Consider the following 18,672-nt stretch of genomic DNA (forward strand, 5'->3'; position numbering starts at 1 on the left):
AAAGTTTCTCTCTCTCTCCTTTTTTTTTTTTTTGAGATGGAGTCTCACTCTGTTGCCCACGCTAGAGCGCAGTGGCGTGATCTCAACTCACTGCAACCTCCACCTCTTGCATTCAAGAGATTCTCCTGAATCCACCAAGCCCGGCTAATTTTTGTGTTTTTAGTAGAAACGGGGTTTCACCATGTTGGTCAGGCTGGTCTCGAACTCCTGGCTTGAAATGACCCACCTGCCTCGGCCTCCCAAAGTGTTGGGATTACAGGTGTGAGCCACTGCGCCTGCCTTAAGTTTCATTTTTGGCTCTGTCTTCAAAATATCTCCAGAATCGGCCGGGCGCGGTGGCTCAAGCCTATAATCCCAGCACTTTGGGAGGCCGAAACGGGAGGATCATGAGGTCAGGAGATCGAGACCATCCTGACTAACATGGTGAAACCCCGTCTCTACTAAAAAATACAAAAAACTAGCCGGGCGAGGTGGCGGGCGCCTGTAGTCCCAGCTACTCGGGAGGCTGAGGCAGGAGAATGGCGTGAACCCGGGAGGGCGGAGCTTGCAGTGAGCTGAGATCCGGCCACTGCACTCCAGCCTGGGTGACAGAGCGAGACTTCGTCTCAAAAAAAAAAAAAAAAAAAAAAAAAAAAATCTCCAGAATCTAGTCCCTTTTTACCACTGCTGCCACCTAGTCTGAGTCATGACCACCTCTCATTGCGATGATGGCATCAGCCTCCCATTGGCCTCCCTCTGCCACCTATGATCCGGGCACCAAGCAGCAGCCAGAGAGAGCCTTTTAAAAAGTTGGTCGGGTGCAATTGGCTCATGCCTGTAATCCCAGGACTTTGGGAGGCTGAGGCAGGAAGATTGCTTGAGTCCAGGAGTTTGAGACCAGCCTGGGCAACATAGCCAGATTGTCTCTATAAAAAATAAAAATATTAGCCGTGTGTGGTGGTGCATGCCTGTCCCTGCTACTTGGGAGGCTGAGGCAGGAGGATTGCTTGAGCCCAGGAACTCGAGGCTGCAGTGAGCAATGATCGTGCCAGTGCCCTCCAGCCTGGGCAACAGAGTGAGACCCTGTCTCTTAAAAAAAAAATAGTGACTAATCCCAGCACTTTGGGAGGCTGAGATGGGCGGATCATGAGGTCAGGAGATCGAGACCATCCTGGCTAACACGGTGAAACCCCATCTCTACTAAAAAAATACAAAAAACTAGCCGGGCGAGGTGGCAGGCGCCTGTAGTCCCAGCTACTCTGGAGGCTGAGGCAGGAGAATGGCGCAAACCCGGGAGGCAGAGCTTGCAGTGAGCTGAGATCCGGCCACTGCACTCCAGCCTGGGTGACAGAGTGAGACTCCGTCTCAAAAAAAAAAAAAAAAGAAATAGTGACTAGGTCAGACGTGGTGGCTCACGCCTGTAATCCCAGCACTTTGGGAGGCTGAGGCAGGCGGATCACAAGATCAGGAGATCGAGACCATCCTGGCTAACACGGTGAAGCCCTGTCTCTACTAAAAATACAAAAAAATTAGCCGGGCGTGGTGGTGGGCACCTGTAGTCCCAGCTACTTGGGAAGCTGGGGCAGGAGAATGGCATGAATCCGGGAGGCAGAGCTTGCAGTGAGCTGAGATTGTGCCGCTGCACTCCAGCCTGGGCGACAGAGCAAGACTATGTCTCAAAAAAAAAAAAAAAAAAAAATTGTGACCTTGTAAGCTGCAATGGTTGCAAACAGCACCCTCCTCAGTAAAGTACATAGTCTGTTTCTTTCTTTTTCTTTCTTTTTAAAATTTGAGACAGATTTTTGCTCTTGTCGCCTAAGCTGTAGTACAGTGGCGTAATCTTGGCTCACTGCAAACTCTGCCTCCCGGGTTCAAGCGATTCTCCTGCCTCAGCCTCCTGAGTAGCTGAGATTACAGGCACCCACTACCATGCCTGGCTAACTTTTTTGTATTTTTAGTAGAGATGGGGTTTCGCCATGTTGGCCAGGCTGGTCTCGAACTCCTGACCTCAGGTGATCCACCCACCTTGGCCTCCCAAAGTGCTGGGATTACAGGCGTGAGCCCCCACGCCCGGCCACACAGTCTGTTTCTTATATGGGTTGCCCTAAGGAACCTTGGAGACATTTCTTTCCACTGGACATTTGTGTCTCTGACCTCGTGCTGTCTCTCGTCTAGACACCAGGCAAGTATTCGGGGTGCCCTTGGAAAGCCCCGGGATGTGACAGCCAGGGTTCACGTTGGCCAGGTCATCATGTCTATCTGTACCAACAGCAGAACCATGAGCATGTGATTGAGGTCATACGTGGGGCCAAGTCCAAGTTCCCTGGCTGCCAGAAGATCTAGAGCAGAAAGCAGCGGGCCTTGATCAGGTTCAATGCGGATGAAGCCGATCCCACACGGTGGCTGAGAAGCGGCTCCCTCATCTGGCATGGCTGGGGGTCAAACGCAGCCCCAGTCGTGGCCTCCCGGGTGAGTGTTGGCCCCTGTGCTTCTGAGGGCTTCCCCTGTGCAGACCCCTCCTTACTCATGCCTACCAATAATAAATCCTACTTCCTGTTTCCCCACCAGAGCCAGGACCCTCTGTTCAAACCCTCCAATAGCCCCCAGTTGACTCAGAGTAAAAGCCAAAGACTCTGCAATGGCCTACAAGGCCCCCATGCTCCGCCTCTCCCTGGTCTCTCTGACCTCACCGCTTCCCACTCTTCCTCCTGGTCACGGTGCTGCGGCCATGCTGGTCTCCAGACACGTTTGCACCACGAGACCTTTGAACTGGCGGTTCCCACTGCCTAGAACGTCCTTCCCTCTCACATCTGCAGGGCTCATTCCCTCACCTCTGCCACGACTGTTTAGAAGTTAACTTCTGTCTGGGATCGGTGGCTCATGCCTGTAATCCCAGCACTTAGGGAGGCCCAGGTGGGAGGATTGCTGGAAGCCAGGAGTTTGAGACCAGCCTGGGCAACATAGCGAGACGTCGTCTCTACAAACAATACAAAAATTAGCCAAAAGCGGTGATGTGCGCCTGTAGTCCCAGTTACTAGGGAGGCTGGGAGGATAATTTGAGCCCAGGAGTTGGAGGCTGCAGTGAGCTATGATTACGCCACTGCACTTCAGCCTGGGTGACAGAGTGAGACCCTGTCTCCAAAAAAAAAAAGAAAAAGATAATAAATTAAACAAAGAAGGGAACTTCTTAGGGAGGCCTACCCTGACCACCCGATTTAAAACTTTAACCCTTTTCAGCTGGGTGCAGTGGCTCACACCTGTAATCCCAGCACTATGGGAGGCTGACGCGGGCGGATCACTTGAGGTCGGGAGTTCGAGACCAGAATGGACAGCATGATGAAACCACTGTCTCTACTAAAAATAACAAAAATTAGCTGGGTGTGGTGGTGTACACGTGTAATCCCAGCTACTTGGGAGGCTGAGGCAGGAGAATCGCCTGAACCTGGGAGGTGGGGGTTACAGTGAGCCGAGATTGCACCAGTGTACTCCAGCCTGGGCAACAGAGCAAGACTTCATCTTCCAAAAAAAAAAAAAAAAAAAAAACTTTAACTCTTTTCACTTGGTCTTCCCATCCTCCTTATAACATTGATTACCTTCAAAGCAACTATCTCATTCACTTATTTATTACGTCTACTGTCTGTCCCTTCATAAGAAGGTGAGCTCCTGGTTTGCCCTGTAATAACCCCAGCGTGTAAGGCATCTGCCCACGGTCAGCCTTGGGTATGTTCTAGCTCACGGGCGAGTGGATGCTACCCTGCGGCAAGCATCTGTTTCCTCAGTTGGAAACTTGCACCAGGATTCCTGGAGCTGCAGGGTCTCCCAGGCTGAGGCACAGCTGGCCCTCTTTGCGATCTGATGTGAGCATCTACCACGGCTCAGTCCCATCCCATCACAGCCAAACCCAGTGGCCACGTGTGTTAGAGAGACGAGAGACCCCAGGAGATGGGGCCTGGCCATGGGCAGCAAGACCCCGGGAGGGCCGGCCAGTCCTCTGCTGCTTCCACTGCCAGTAACTGCATAGGCCTCACTTGGATCCTTCCAGGCTCTGCCCTGGCACTGGAAGCTGGGTGAGTGGTTTCCAGGTCTTCTCACTGGATTCTCTCAGCAACCCTGTGAGTCTGACCTCTTATTTATTTATTTATTTGAGATGGAGTCTTGCTCTGTCTCCCAGGCTGGAGTGCAGTGGAGGTATCTCAGCTCACTGCAACCTCTGCCTGCCGGGTTCAAGCGATTCTCCTGCCTCAGCCTCCTAAGTAGCTACAGGTGCCCGCCACTGCGCCCGGCTAATTTTTTGTATTTTTTAGTAGAGATGGGGTTTCACCGTGTTAGCCAGGATGGTCTCAATCTCCTGACCTCGTGATCCACCCGCCTCGGCCTCCCAAAGTGCTGGGATTACAGGCGTGAGCCACCTACCTCTTAGTTTTTTAACTGGAGACAGGGTCTCACTCTGTCACCCAGGCCGGAGTACAGTGATGCAATTATAGCTCACTGCAGCCTTGAGCTCCTGGGCTCAAGCCATCCTTCAGCCTCCCGAGTAGCTGGGACTACAGGCATGTGCCAGCACATCCGGCGAATTTTAAACATTTTTGTAGAGATGGGGTCTTGCTATGTGTCCCAGGGTGGGTCTTGAACTCCTGGCCTCAAGGGATCCTCCCGCCGTGGCCTCCCAAAGCCTTGGGATTACAGGCATGAGCCATCGTGCCCGACCGAGTTTGGCTTTTTCTATCCCCTTTACAGAGACAGAAACAGACGCACTAGGAAGTTAAACTCATTCATTCTTTCAAAGATTTCCTGAGCGTCGACTAAGACTTGCCCACGGTCATCAGCCAGTAAGTGACGCTGCTGGGATCCTGATACAGCCAGTGTCTCCTGACCACAGACACTGCCTCCCTGAACAATGGCAGGGTTGTCCTCAAATCCTGCTCCCCGGAGGCCACACCACTGCCCCAAACAGGCAGTTCTGCTATTACTTTTTTTTTTTTTTTTTTGAGACAGAGTCTCGCTCTGTCGCCCAGGCTGGAGTGCAGTGGCTGGATCTCAGCTCACTGCAAGCTCCGCCGCCCAGGTTCACGCCATTCTCCTGCCTTAGCCTCCCCAGTAGCTGGGACTACAGGCGCCTGCCACCTCTCCCGGCTAGTTTTTTGTATTTTTTAGTAGAGACGGGGTTTCACCGTGTTAGCCAGGATGGTCTTGATCTCCTGAGCTCGTGATCCGCCCGTCTCGGCCTCCCAAAGTGCTGGGATTACAGGCTTGAGCCACCGTGCCCGGCCAGTTCTGCTATTACTTATCCATACCCGATTCTGTTTGAAAAAAAGAGAAAGGGCTCTTCCTATTGGTATTATTTATTTTTTACTTTTTTGAGCCAGAGTCTCGCTCTGTTGCCTAGGCTGGAGCGCAGTGGTGCAATCTTGGCTCACTACAACCTCCACCTCCCAGGTTCAAGTGATTCTCCTGCCTCAGCCTCCTGAGTAGCTGGGATTACATGTGTGCACCACCATGCCCGGCTAATTTTTGTATTTTTAGTAGAGATGGGGTTTCATCATGTTGGCCAGGCTGGTCTCAAACTCCTGACCTCAGGTGATCCGTCCATCTCAGCCTCCTAAAGTGCTGGGATTACAGGCGTGAGCCACCATACTCGACCAGAGCCCTTCCTTGTTGGTATTCGAAGAGTCTGAATTTCTTGGAAAAGGCAGGAACTTGGGCAATGCCTGCTCAAGGCTGGGGCCAGGCTGTGTCTCCCCTGTCTATGGAGACCAGTCACTCAACACTGTATGAGTCAGTTGCTGATCAATGGTCCCCTGGCCGGGAGCCCTGGCAACATCACCGTAGCTCTGTGGAGCCCTCCCAGTTCCCTGGTTGGGTCCGTACATGCGGGCCCAGGCCTCTGCCACCTCACAGGAATCAGTGATGAACTGAAGTAGACACCAGCAAGCTGTGTGCCTCCAAAGCTGGCATGCTAGGACTGTGGAGAGGAGCAGCATATCCCCAGGCAGCCACTCGGAGGGGCTTTTAAACAGAAGCACACAGGGCCATTGCAGACAATTCAAGCGCTCTAATCTATCTCATCATCACGTCGTGCCACCCTGTCTACGTACAATTGTGTTTCCTCAGAGCATGCAGCCGGGTACGGTGGCTCACGCCTGTAATCCCAGCACTTTGGGAGGCTGAGGCAGGCAGATCGCTTGAGGTCAGGAGTTCGAGATCAGCCTGGCCAACATGGTGAAACCCCATCTCTACTAAAAATACAAAAAAAAAAAAAAAAAAAAAAAAAGCCAGGTGTGGTGGTGAGGACCTATAATCCCAGCTGCTTGGGAGGCTGAGGCAGGAGACTCGCCTGAACCCAGGAGGCAGAGGTTGCAGCGAGCCGAGATTGTACCATTGTACCCCAGCCTGGGTGACAGAGCCAGACTCCATCTTCAAAACAAAACAAAACAAAAAACAAATAAGGGGCCGGGCACGGTGGCTCACGCCTGTAATCCCAGCACTTTGGGAGGCCAAGGTGGGCAGATCACTTGAGGTCAGGAGTTCGAGACCAGCCTGGCCAACATGGTAAAACCCCATCTCTACTGAAAATACTAAAAATTAGCTGGGCATTGTGGCACGCACCTCTAATCCCAATTACCGAGGAGGCTGAGGCAGGAGAATTGCTTGAACTCAGGAGACAGAGGTTGCAGCCAGCCTAGATCGTGCTACTAAACTCTAGCCTAGGCAACAGAGAGAGACTCTGTCTCAAAAACAAAAGCAAGGAACAAGGTTCTGTTCAGATCCACTTAACTGCGGGGACAGGAGAAAGGTCAAGGCTGAACCATTTGCCTGGAATGGGGGCATCAGCCAATTGCAGTCAGAGCATGAAATCTCACTCTCTTTTTCTGCCTCTGCAGCTAGCCCTGCAAAACCAGGTGCAATTGCAGTTTTGCTTAATTAAATCTCACTTTAGAAGCACGTGGGGAGGCCGGGCTCAGTGGCTCACTCCTATAATCCCAGTACTTGGGAGAACCAGGTGGGTGGATCTCCTGAGCTCAGACCAGCCTGGGCAACATGGTGAAACCCCGTCTCTACAAAAAATTAGCCAGGCGTGGTGGCGCACACCTGTGGTCCCAGCTAGTTGGGAGGCTGAGGTGGGAGGGTTGCTTAAGCCTGGGAGGAGGAGGTGGCAACAGACTGAGACCCTGTCTCAACTTTCCGAGGAAAAAGACTTTGAGCAAACTTTTTTTTTTTTTTTTTTTTTTTTTAAGATTCAGGGTCTTGCTCTGTTGCCCAGGCTGGAGAGCAATGGTGCCATTATAGATCACTGCAGCCTTGAACTCCTGGGCAGAAGTGATCCTCCCACCTCAGCCTCTAGAGTAGCTGGGACTACAGGCACATGCCACCATGCCCAGTTAATTTTTTATTTTTTGTAGAGATGGGGTCTCACTATGTTGCCCAGGCTGGTCTCAAACTCCTGCACTCAAGCAATCCTCCTGCCTTGACCTGCTCCCAAAGTGCTGGGCTTATAAGAGTTACAGGAATGAGCCACTGTGCCCAGCTTGCTTGCTTGCTTGCTTGCTTGCTTCCTTCCTTCCTTCCTTCCTCCCTCCCTCTCTCCCTTTTTTTTTTTTTTAACATTTCTTATTTTAATTTAGTTAACAGATCATTAAATACATGGGGGCATGCCTAAACTAGCAAACAGAAAAATTAACCACGTCAGACTTCAGTGTGTCAAATACCAAACTGGCAGAGTTCTTAGGGTTTTTTTTTTTTTTTGAGACGGAATTTCACTCTATAGCCCAGGCTGGAGTGCAATGGCGCAATCTCAACTCACTGTAACCTCTGCCTCCCAGGTTCAAGCAATTCTCCTGCCTCAGCCTCCCAGGTAGCTGGGATTACAGGCGCCCACCACCATGCCTGGTTAATTTTTGTATTTTTAGTAGAGACAGGGTTTCACCATGTTGGCCAGGCTGGTCTTGAACTCCTGACCTCAAGTGATCCGCCCGCCTCAGCCTCCCAAAGTGCTGGGGTTACAGGTGTGAGCCACCGCGCCGGGCCAGCTCTTAGGGTTTTATGCAGGTCTCTCCTATCTGAGGGGGCTGGCATTTGGGGTAACTCTAGAGACACCCTTGGCCCTGAGTGACTGCGTGAGACGCGGGGCTGCCGATTGCACCTGGCACTGGGGGTCGTCTCCATCCCATACTCTGGGTTCTCCCACTGGAGGAAGGATTGAATCCAGTGTAATTCGGAGAGAGGCTTATGCTTCTGTATCACATGTGGGCATTCCACAATCTGAAATCTCCGAATTAATACGCGACCAAGTCATCCGCCACTTCCACTAGACACACATCAGCCTGGCAGACGGTTCTGTTCCAACCCGGTAGGTCTCAAGACGAGCAACAGCCTCTGAGTCACAACTGCGCGGAGAAGCCTAGCAGCCACCTCGGCAGAGCCATTCCCCCACGTCCAGCCTGAGCGCCATCTGGAAAGAGACCCTGCTCAGCCGCCCCAGCATTCCAGAGACCCGCAAGCCACTGTCCCAATCCCCTCTTCCGGCCCACTCGCAAGCATTAACTGGCGCTCTTCACTTGTCTTTCTGTTACATCAGGAGTCAGGGGCACAGTGAGAGCCCCACACAGAAGGTTGAGGTCACGCCACTGACCAGCTGCGGGCCACCAGGCAGAGCAGCCTGGCTGTAGTCCTGGTCACCCAAGTGCCATCGATTGGGGCTGCCACCACCAACCCGGTGCCACACCAGCATTGGCCACCATTCCTGGTTCCCCACAGCAAGCCTATATGACAGGCAATGGTGTCTCCATTTTACAGACAAGGAAGCGGACGCCAGGGAGGGTAAGGGCTGGGTTCAAGGCTAGGCAAACAGTGCTGGTGACAACAGCAAGTAGGAACGAAGGCCCTGGCGGAGCCCTTCCTGTGAGCCGGATGCAGACTGAAAGAGCGGTGCCGGAAATCCCCATGCCTCCTAGAGCCACGCGGTTTTCTGTGTGCCCGGAAGCCACACGCCCGAGGACGTGCGGACAGGTGCAAGGAGGACAACCTCGGGAACGGCGATTCTCGAGGTGCCATTTGGACCCTGAATGACAGTGTTTGCTGCTCGTCCTCAGGCCAGAACACTTTAAATAAAAACAACCCAGACATTCTTGTGTTTGTATAAAAGATATTTACTTCAATTATCACACCTAGGGTGCTAGTGAATAATAATACATGGTGTGAGTCTCATACAGTGATATTGCTTCTCCGTATTATATAGGGACCGTTGTACAGTGCTGAGAACAAACATCGTATGGCTAACCAAAGACAGAGGGACAACACCAAGGGGCCGACGGGTGCCTCCCCCACCCCCACGCCAGCCAGGTCAACTTTGACTCTTAATGTAGAAAAACAAATAGCAAGAAATAAAATGTTATCAGAGAGGTGTCACACAGCAACACACCAGAGGCATCTCAAAGCGATTTGTACAAAAAAAAAAAAAAAAAAGACTTTTTTTTTTTTTTTCCTTTTTTCTTTTTTGGTCAATTGGGTCTTTGTGAGGATTGGAGAAAAAAACATCTGTGATTGTGAGGATTAACAAACAAGCTCTAGAAAGATCTAAGACTTGGTGCGTTACAGAAAATATAAAATACTGCTAAAATGTAAGACGTGACAAAACACTGGAGCGGGGGTGGGTTGGGGGTTGCTGAGCTTATAAAGAGTTTTCCGGAAGATTCCGCCACCCTGCGAGTGCGTCTTGTGCTGTTAGTAGTCTGGACAGGAGCGTGGTGCTACCCGCTCTCAAGGCAAGCAGCAAACAGTTATTATTGCACAAACGCAAAGAACTAGGTCTCTTATTCAATGGAAAGGGATGTGGGGAAAACCACCTTCTTTTTTCCCCCACTTTTATTTTATAACAAGCTATTCTCCAATGCTTTAAGAATTTTGGGTGAATTCTCACATCTCCAGAACGCACGGGATTTTTTTTTTTTTTTTTTCCCAAGAGGTCTCAGATGGGGGACGTGAGATGCCCGTTTTCTCAAGGGAAGAGGCAGAAGATGGTTTGAGAGAGAGAAATGCATAGACTGATTAGAGAAAAATGAAAAAAAAAAAAGTATTTTGGGGAGATGGGGACCATTGTTTCGGTGGAGGGTTTCTTTCAAAGAGAGAACAAAATCAGGACCCCCGGCGATCTTGGAGAAGGGGAGGTGATGGTATGGAAACAGATACTCTTCCCAGCCTACCTTGGGGTGGGCAGGACCCTTGCCTTGGCCTGGGGTAAGATTCCTTCTGCTGGGCCCATGGGATCGAGGCAGGGCATCTCACCTTCACACCCGACTGGCAAGCAACTGGTGTCCTGCTGGCTGAGCTTGGGGCCACAGCAAGCGATCTCCACACCCAACCTTCCTCCACATTGAACCACCTATAGAAAAGGGGCCCTCTGCCTATGCTCTCCTAGGTGAGCCCTCAAGCCACAGCCTGGTACTACAAAACACTGTTGCTTTGAAAGATGGTTTTGACCAACTTTGTACGCAAGAAAAACAGTAACAACAAAAAACCAACCAAAACATATCAACCCGTGCGGGCCTTGCAAGAAATCACTCTCTCGCTTGGAAGTAAAGTCTTGGCCAGGCCACCGCGCCCTCTCTGACCGGGGTTCGCCGAAACTTCATGAACCCAGAAGTCTTACCAGAGGCTCTAGGAGGCTTTGGGGAACTGAACTTGGCTTTGCTAAGATTCCTCTGAAGCTCCTCAAGCGAGCGTTCTTCAGCTCAGCACTCCCTCACTCACTCGTTGGTAGATGTTTTTTTGTTCATATACTCTCTCGTTTAAAAAGTTAGACACATAGAGACCACCAGTTTTTGAGTGGCTACTCTGGAGACAGGTGTTTGATTTTGCTGGGGAAACCCATCTGCCCCCCAGTTAATCCCCCAGACGCCTTGGTTCTCTGGGGGAATGGGGGAGGAGAGGAAGGCAGAGGATAGTAACCACTAGAGTGACAGCAAAAAGCATTTATGACAACAAAACACAAAATAACAATACACTCCTGATAAGTACTTAAATGATTAACCTAATAATAAATAGAAGAGGATAGAAATAATTTTTTTTTTTTTTCCTCAAGGAAACATCCTTTTATAATCACCCTCACGCACGCCGGCAGGTCAGTAGCAGTCAGTCCATTTCAACAAGACAAGGTTAAGTGCTGGAAGGGATGGCTGTGGCCTCAGACACTGGGGAAGGCTCTCAGCTTCTGAATCACCGACACTCCCCATCCTGCCTCATCAGGCCAGCGGCTCCGGCCAGAGCCCGCGGGCCCTGCACGCCCAGCTCAGTGGTCACCAAGAGGCAGGCTGGGAGACTGGAGGGAATGGGGGAGGCCTGTTTTCCCTTCGGTTCATGAACAAACGGAACTACAGTGAACAAACTCATTCATAACCTGAATCGTCCTGATCTAAAGCTTACTTTGAGTTCATTTGGTGTGCAATACGTTATTTTTTAAAAATGAAGAAAAATGATTTCAATTGCACAGAGCTTTTACACATAGTCATCTATTTAAGTGCTTTTTGTTTAAAGCAAACTACAAAAAAAAATAATAAAAAAGAAGCAAAAGGGGGGAAAAAGGAATTATAAAACAAAAGCAGCTCCGTGCCACTTCAATGTGTCTTGCTGAATGGTGTCTCGTTTCACCAGCAGAAGTCCCAATGCTTCCGTACACACTGTGCTTCTGATTAATTTCCATAGGGATGTAGCCGTGACATTGGGATATAAGGCACCTTTTCTTTCTGATTACAGAAAGTTTGATACATAGCATATAGCATATTTTGTGGAAGAAATTAAAGCCTAAACACTACAGAAATTACAGTAACGCAGACTAATGCTTTCTTAACATTACTAGGTAAACTAAAGGGATTCATGAAAAGCAACTCAAGGGCATCTTAAGAGTTTAAGAACGGGGGGATGGGGGAAGTGCACATTTATGCATAGCCGAATGTCTTTCTCTCGCCAACCTTTTTTTTTTTTTTCTTTTTTTTCTTTTTTTTTTTTTCGGGATTTTTCGCCTACAATGCCCAACTTTTAAAGTTAGCATTTTGGAGGAGACTAGGCGCTTTGGAAATGTCTTGTTAAAGCTAAATGTCACTTCATCCAAAAATGAAAACTCGAGATGATGCCACGGACGGCATGGACACGGTTATCTTTGGAGGAGAGGTGGTGGTGGGAGAGGCCTGGGCAGGAGGGGGAAGTGTTTGGAAGTCGGGCAGACAGGCAGAAATTGCATTTCCTTCTATTCCCCTGACCAGCGTGGTGAGGAGCACAGGCCGCCGAGGCCTCTGGAATTGGGAAGACTGGGCTGGGGGGCCGGGAGCAGGGCTGGAGCTCCTTTTACGTTCTGCCCCCTATGCCCCCTCCTCTTCTGTCCTGATTAAGCCCAAGGGTTGTGGACTTAACTTTCAGCCCATCTCTAAGGGTTTCACAGACTGGATCTTTCTAAACTTTACTGGGTACCTGCTTCCCCTTTTCCCTGGTAGTTTTCATCTACAGAAAGTCAAAACCTGATGGAAATAGACATAAGATCGTCAAATTGGACCATTCTCTTAGCGTTCGAGTGTGCTGGCCAGACTGACATTTAGTACACGCTGAGATCCAACCATGTCACACTGGCCCCAGGTCACCACCTTGCCACTCAGGCCATAAGCCCTGCCCTTGTGGTCACAAAGGCTTCCCTAATGTCATCGATGCCCAGGTGAAACCACAGAAGCACTGAGGGATTTCTAAATGTGAGCTTTGGCTGGTCAATGCCCAATCATAGGATGCTGTCCCCACACTTGGGTTCTTACTTGCAAACTCTCTCCAGCAGGGGAACACTGTGACCCCCACAGTGGACAGACCCACCTCCAACCAGCAGCCCCAGGAGCTGGTTTTCTTCGGTGCTGGATGGGAACTGGCATATTCTTTTGGGATAAGAGGGTGATGCAAGTGTGGACGGGGCATGTAGACTGGAGGAAGCCATCTATCCTTTTCTGTCTTTGAGATGTTTGATGTCTGCAAAGGAGCGTTCGCAGTGACGCTGAAACCATGCCAGAGACAACAGACACCCAAGAGCTACAGCGTTCCCCAAAGCCAGCTGGGAATCTTGGGAAGTGTCCTCATGTGGCCACTCTGGGGCAGCCCGGGGCAAGGATAATGGCCATGATGGATCTTAACAGCTGAACAGGACTGGACAGAAAGGATAGGCAAAGACCCTTGGAGGCCTGAGACCACGCCCTGCCTGCAAAAGAAACAGCTGCTGGAGCTTTGAGAACAGGTGGAAGTCAAGAGAAAAATCCGTGTGCCTTGCAGAGCACAGCTGTCTGTCCGTGTTGTGCTCACATAAGGAGAGACATACAACGCCAGCCCACCAGGCAGAGGGATGCTCGTGTCTGCTGCGCTGGCAGCTTTCCCGCCCCCTCCAGCCCACGTGCCTCATAGTTCTGCGGGGTGTGGTTCTGGGTGACATCAGATGGAGAACACAGGTTAGTGAGGTAGAAGGGACAATGAGGAGTGTGAAGAAGAGGGAGGACATCCGGGGAGGGACAGGGCCCCCCCACCGGCAGCACTGGAGCCAAACCTCCAGCCTAAAGTACCACAGCGAACAGCCCAGCACGCCCACCGCACATGCCCCGTATCGCTACATCTCCCCCTGTACAGCTGGCTTGTCGGCCTTGGGATGAGTAAGGTCTATGGACTTTTGTTTTCACTGGTCTGCCAAGATGCGCCTGTCATAGTGCATTTAAGGCAAAGGCTGTCGCCCCTCAGTTCAAAATCTCTCTGCTTTTCTTTGTGTGACTCCCAGAAGGACATGCGTCTATTCCCCAGACTCTGCTATTTTTCAGTAAGATTTACTTTGCTAAAATCAGAGGAATGAAAAACATTGCATAGAATGTCAACAGAGTTCATTGATCTACCTTGTATCAAAGGACATGCGTGCAGGAGGAACAAAGTCATCCAGTCCAACCTTAGTCGGGAAGGCACCTGCCCGTGAGGGAGCTCACCTGGGGACTCCTGTTCTCCTCTCTTTTTAGGGCCTGGCTGTGGCACGATCTTAAAGTAGTCAGCCGAGGCCCACGGCGATCTCTTTACAACCTGTGTAAACTGGTCGTGAGCTGCACGCCTGATGCTGGCCCTGGCCAAGGAGGGAGATGGGGTATGAGAGCTGGCCACCTGGGCTTGGGCGGTGGCCAGAAAGGAATATTTAACCCAGAGCTCTGCTGCACTCTGGGCCCGGACTGCCAACCAGCAGACCTGAACGTCCACAACAGACAGAATGGTTTTTCAATGGGAAGAAAACAAAGATGGCGACAGAAAGGAAACTGAGCCGGGAGGTATTTGTACTTTGGAGGTACAAGGGATCTACCCCAGGGAGGCCGTCGACTGGTATCTTTTGCCTCAATTACTTGCACAAAGTAGCAGGGTTTGATGGTGAGTCCCTGTGAACCACGATCCTGGCATTTCTCAGAGAGTTCCCCCACGCACGCATCCCTGGGCTGTCTGCCCCGATCCTGTCCCAGGAGATGCTTAGAAGCTGCCTCATGCCAAGATGACTCCTAAGATCGTCTGGAAGAATCCAGTTGAGCTAAGCTCCATGGCTCTGATAACCCTTTCTAAAGAGAGGTCTGGTGAGCAGAAACCACAGATGTCTTCACTGATACACAAGTTCAAGAGGAGGTTACCTGGGAGCTCGGGGATTGGGGAGGAGGACAGAAGACTCCTCTGGGATGGAAGTGAGTTGGGCACAGGTCTGGGGCAGAACCCATACACCTGCCATCTTGGCTATCACAAGGGAGCTTGGGCAGGAACCCCGGGTCAAGAGGCTAAATGCAAACACTGATTTTATGCCGAGCCTCTGCTTAGCCAGCTAAGTTAATGGCAAAAGCCTTAAGTTATGAACACTGCCTCCAATTAACAAAAAGAAGCCATTTAAAATGGCATAATGGAGCTTGTAATTAAGTGTTAGTGTTTTATATGGAACCGTTTCCCCCAGGGGAGAGGTACAAATCAGCTTCTTAAACTCATAGGGCGTGAAGAGGAAGGGGGTCGGCTGCCTGCAGGGGCCACTGCTTGGAACATCAGTGTGCTGAAGGGGAGCCACGCCGAGGGGACACTGTTCAAGGCACTTGAATACTGCTTAGCAAGATGAGAGATTAACCCTTAGACTCCAACTGAGGGGCCCAACCAGGAGGGGGTGCTCCCCCGGCCACGGATTGCTGTATTATTTTAGTGGCAGCTCTTAGAAGTATTACAGACAGTGCTAGCTTAACATCAAAGATCGTAAGGTTGGGATCTCCATTTTTTAAAAAAATAAATAAGAGAGGAAAAAGAATACACAGAACTGCAAGCAAAATTTAACCAACTGATTGTATCCGGTACCCAGATGTAGGTCTGGCAAAAAAGACAGAATAGGAACCAACAGTAACCTAGTTAAAAATGTAAAAAATAAAAACCAAAGAGAGAAAACACCACATATGACTAAATTGCTTGGGAGGGCCAAAATGACTGCGTTTTAGACTGTTACTGTTTGGCCACTAGAATGGACAAATCTGTTTGTCCATTTCCTCAGATTTAACACCTTTGTAAATAACAGTCATGCCTTTAAAACGAAACCCTAGCCTACTATTTCATGTTAACTTCTTGCTTTTCATTCTTATGAAAATTAGATGATATTTAGAGATTCATCACACATGATGACAAAAGTCCCTTGAGGGTTTTGTGGAGAGGACACCACAGTCGTCAGGGCTCTGCCACTCACTGTCCTAAGGGTCACTGATGTGAACTCACTCTTCTCAATGCACCTGAATCGAGCCAGATGTTGACCCGTGTCCCCTTAAGCTCCTCTGATTTTGAATTCTCTTCTCCCTGAACCAGATTTCAAGTTCAGAAATGATACCCCCATCAAAAGACAAACAAACGGCCTGCCTCCCAGCCCCCTAGAGCCTTCTGAAAACTTCTTATTCATGAAAAGGCATTGTCTTTAGTGTAGTGACTCTCAAAATTTGTGAAAATGTGAACTAAGTGCTGCAGTTGCAGGTTAAAAGACTGTAAATGAAATAATCTCTAAAACATCATGCAAGAAACGTGGTTTCACATCTTACAGTCAAAGTCCTACAAGTTAATTAACAAGCACACGGAGGTGGAACAGCCAGAGCATACCTTTAAAATTATAACTCCCTCCCACCCCCTAAATAAAAAAAAAAGTAATATTAATTAAACTTAAGAAATAATGAATGCACCATTAAAATGTCATCCAAAGATGTTGACCTAAGACAAAGGTTTCAATGATACACAATACGGTCAAAAAGTTTTCAATCAGTAATATACAGTATGACAACTACATCTTGTAAATTATACCCAATACTGCCGGCAGTCTATCCCTCTAAAGAATATTTGCCCCTTTCATCCCTTCCTAACAATCAGATAATAAAATACAGCACCTATAAATAAGCAAAAAAAAATATATATATATACCGAAATCATCTATTGTTAGTTTAAAGATATGGCAATAAAGGAGTCTAAATTAGCAAACTTGTAGAAGCCGTAACTGATAAAACAGCTTATTGAAAAAGGTGGCAGTAATGCACTCTACGTGTGCACAGGTACTTAAGAAAATACACAGACGTATAAAATTGCACACACGCACACGCACGCACACTCTCACCCACCTCTATTCTCACGCATATACACATAGACAAGGGAGGAATCAGAGACAAGTTAGACTTTCAGTTTGTACTTAGACTGCCCTAAAACTGTGCATAAAAGAACTTTCTAAGAGGCGAAATGAACGAAGGGCAAATGGTAGGTTTGGAAGTTGAAGAGCATCCACGTTTTGGTGTGAGTTTGGGCCATTTCTACAGGGATGGGAGTGGGGAGCCCAGAATGCCACGTTCTCTCTCCTGCAGAGAAAGGAAGTTTCCCACGAGTTCAACAGGGTCATCAGTGCTTGTGGTGGGAAGAAAAAGGTAAAGAGAGAGAGAGTGCACGTGCAAGCCCTGCCCAGGCCTGGGGAGTGTCTTCCCCTGGGAGGGCTCAGTTCATCAGGTGCCCAGGAGAGTGGTGTGAGGTGAGGTGCCTTCTGTGCCAGAGAGAGATCCGTAGACTGCTATCTACTTGGGGACGGGCCCATCTGGCCCCGGAACTGCCTGCTGTGCTCGCCCGGACTACTCTCTCCTTTCTTTCAATGCTTGCACACGTGCAGACGCACAGACAGACTGAGACACCATAAATTAAACAAAATTGACAGGTACATGCTACAGTTCTTCTAACTTGTCTCCTAAACCTCCAAGATATGAGGTCTGATCAGCGTGCTCTGCGGTTAGAGGTTAAAAAGCAGATTATAAAATACCTAGATTCGGATCTTTTCTTTTTTTTCTCTTTTTTTTTTTTTTTTCTGTCCTGATTTGGCCTAGAATGGAGTGTATTAAACAAACCCTGGTCTGCAAAACCCAGGGTCAGTTAAAGCTATACATCGATGTGCACTACATGTCAGGATTCTATTCACGTACAAGAAAACACTATGTCAGCTACCACAAAATCAGAGTTTCCTGATGTGACGTTTTCTTTTTGTTAAAAAATATGTGGAGTAAATGTGTTTTATTTTAATTCAAAGTTTCAAACGAGAAGATTCTTTTCTTGAAAATATTTAGGAATCCAAACTAGTGTGTTTAGAGTCGTTTTGACTGTGCAATCTCTTAGTGGCAACTGAACAGCTACAAAAACTTTCTTTTTTAATTTTTCTGAAAAATCCCCCCCCCTTTTTTTTCCTGGTTTAAGAAGATAATAGTGTATTATCGCTCTGAAGCCATTAGATGGCAGATAAAAAGCCCCCTTTTAATATGTGGGTTTGATTTTTTTTCTTTTAAAGCCCACACGGAACAGGAGGACACAAGGCAAAGCTGTAAGAGTTATTCCAGAACCTGTGGAAATCACTTAGGGCAATAAAAAAAACACTTCAGGGTACAAAAAAGCTCGACCACACATTTCCGTTTTCTTCCTTGAAAACTCGACATAGATTGGGCTTAATGCTCCTTTGTTTTCTATATGCACCTTGGCCTATGGCGATTTTGCCCTGTGGCCCGCAGGGCGGTAAGTGCGCGAAGCGGTCCAGGCCGCGGATTGGGTCTGGGCCGCAGGGTTGGTGGAGGCCGCAGGGTCGGCCCGGGACCTCAGGGTCGGTGTGGGCCGCAGAGTGGGTCTGGGCCACGGGCTTGGATCTGGGCCTCGGGTCGGTGCAGGCCCCGGACCGTGGAGTGGGTCTGGGCTGCGGGCTCAGGTCCGGCCTGGGGTCGGTGCAGGCCGCGGGCCAAGCCCAGGCCACGGTGTCTGCAGCTCCTGCCCCGTCCGACCCCGTCCAGGCCCTTGCAGCCCAGCCTGGCTGCCCGCCCCGGGGCCGCGGCCCCTCAGAACTCCCATTCAATAGGTTCCTCCCGGCTGGCGGCCTTCTCCAGGCGGTGGATGATGCTGTTCAAGTTCGCGGCCTTCTTCTTGCGCAGGGGGTTGTCGCGCGAGTCCCGGGCGCCCGCGGCCTCCGGGAGGCCGAAGAGGCTCTGCAGCGAGCTGGGCCTGCGGGGGGCGCTGCTGCTGCTGCTGCTGCTGCTGCTGCTGCTGCTGCTGGGCGGCGGCGCGGAGCTCCGGGCTGCGGGGCCCTCCCCTGGCGCGGCGGCGGCTGAGGTAGCGGCGTCCTCGGGGGCCGCGGGCGCGGCGGTGGCG

General features: G+C 50.0%; 3 protein-coding genes across 5 annotated transcripts in view; 1 reads left to right on the forward strand and 2 right to left on the reverse strand.

Moving 5' to 3' along the window:
* PRKRIP1 (PRKR interacting protein 1) overlaps window positions 1–18,672 on the reverse strand; it is a 532,772-nt gene that overhangs the window by 126,801 nt on the left and 387,299 nt on the right. The gene's annotated exons all lie outside the window — the stretch shown is intronic.
* Window positions 1–18,672, forward strand: part of IFT22 (intraflagellar transport 22) — a 984,170-nt gene that overhangs the window by 16,989 nt on the left and 948,509 nt on the right. The window contains exon 1 of one of the 3 annotated variants that reach the window (XM_050783883.1): window positions 12,282–12,291. The exons of the other annotated variants lie outside the window; for them this stretch is intronic. The gene's annotated coding sequence lies outside the window, so the exon portion shown is untranslated. Of the gene's footprint in view, window positions 1–12,281; window positions 12,292–18,672 lie in introns of those variants that run through there. 3 annotated transcript variants of the gene reach the window in all.
* Window positions 9,105–18,672, reverse strand: part of CUX1 (cut like homeobox 1) — a 1,083,765-nt gene continuing 1,074,197 nt past the window's right edge. Inside the window, 1 exon segment of the mRNA XM_050783609.1 lies at window positions 9,105–18,672. Coding sequence (XP_050639566.1) covers window positions 18,363–18,672 — 310 coding nt within the window. The 3' untranslated portion in view covers window positions 9,105–18,362.

The sequence above is a fragment of the Macaca thibetana genome, chromosome 3 (genome assembly GCF_024542745.1).
Source record: "Macaca thibetana thibetana isolate TM-01 chromosome 3, ASM2454274v1, whole genome shotgun sequence".
In the NCBI taxonomy this organism is placed as follows: domain Eukaryota; kingdom Metazoa; phylum Chordata; class Mammalia; order Primates; family Cercopithecidae; genus Macaca; species Macaca thibetana.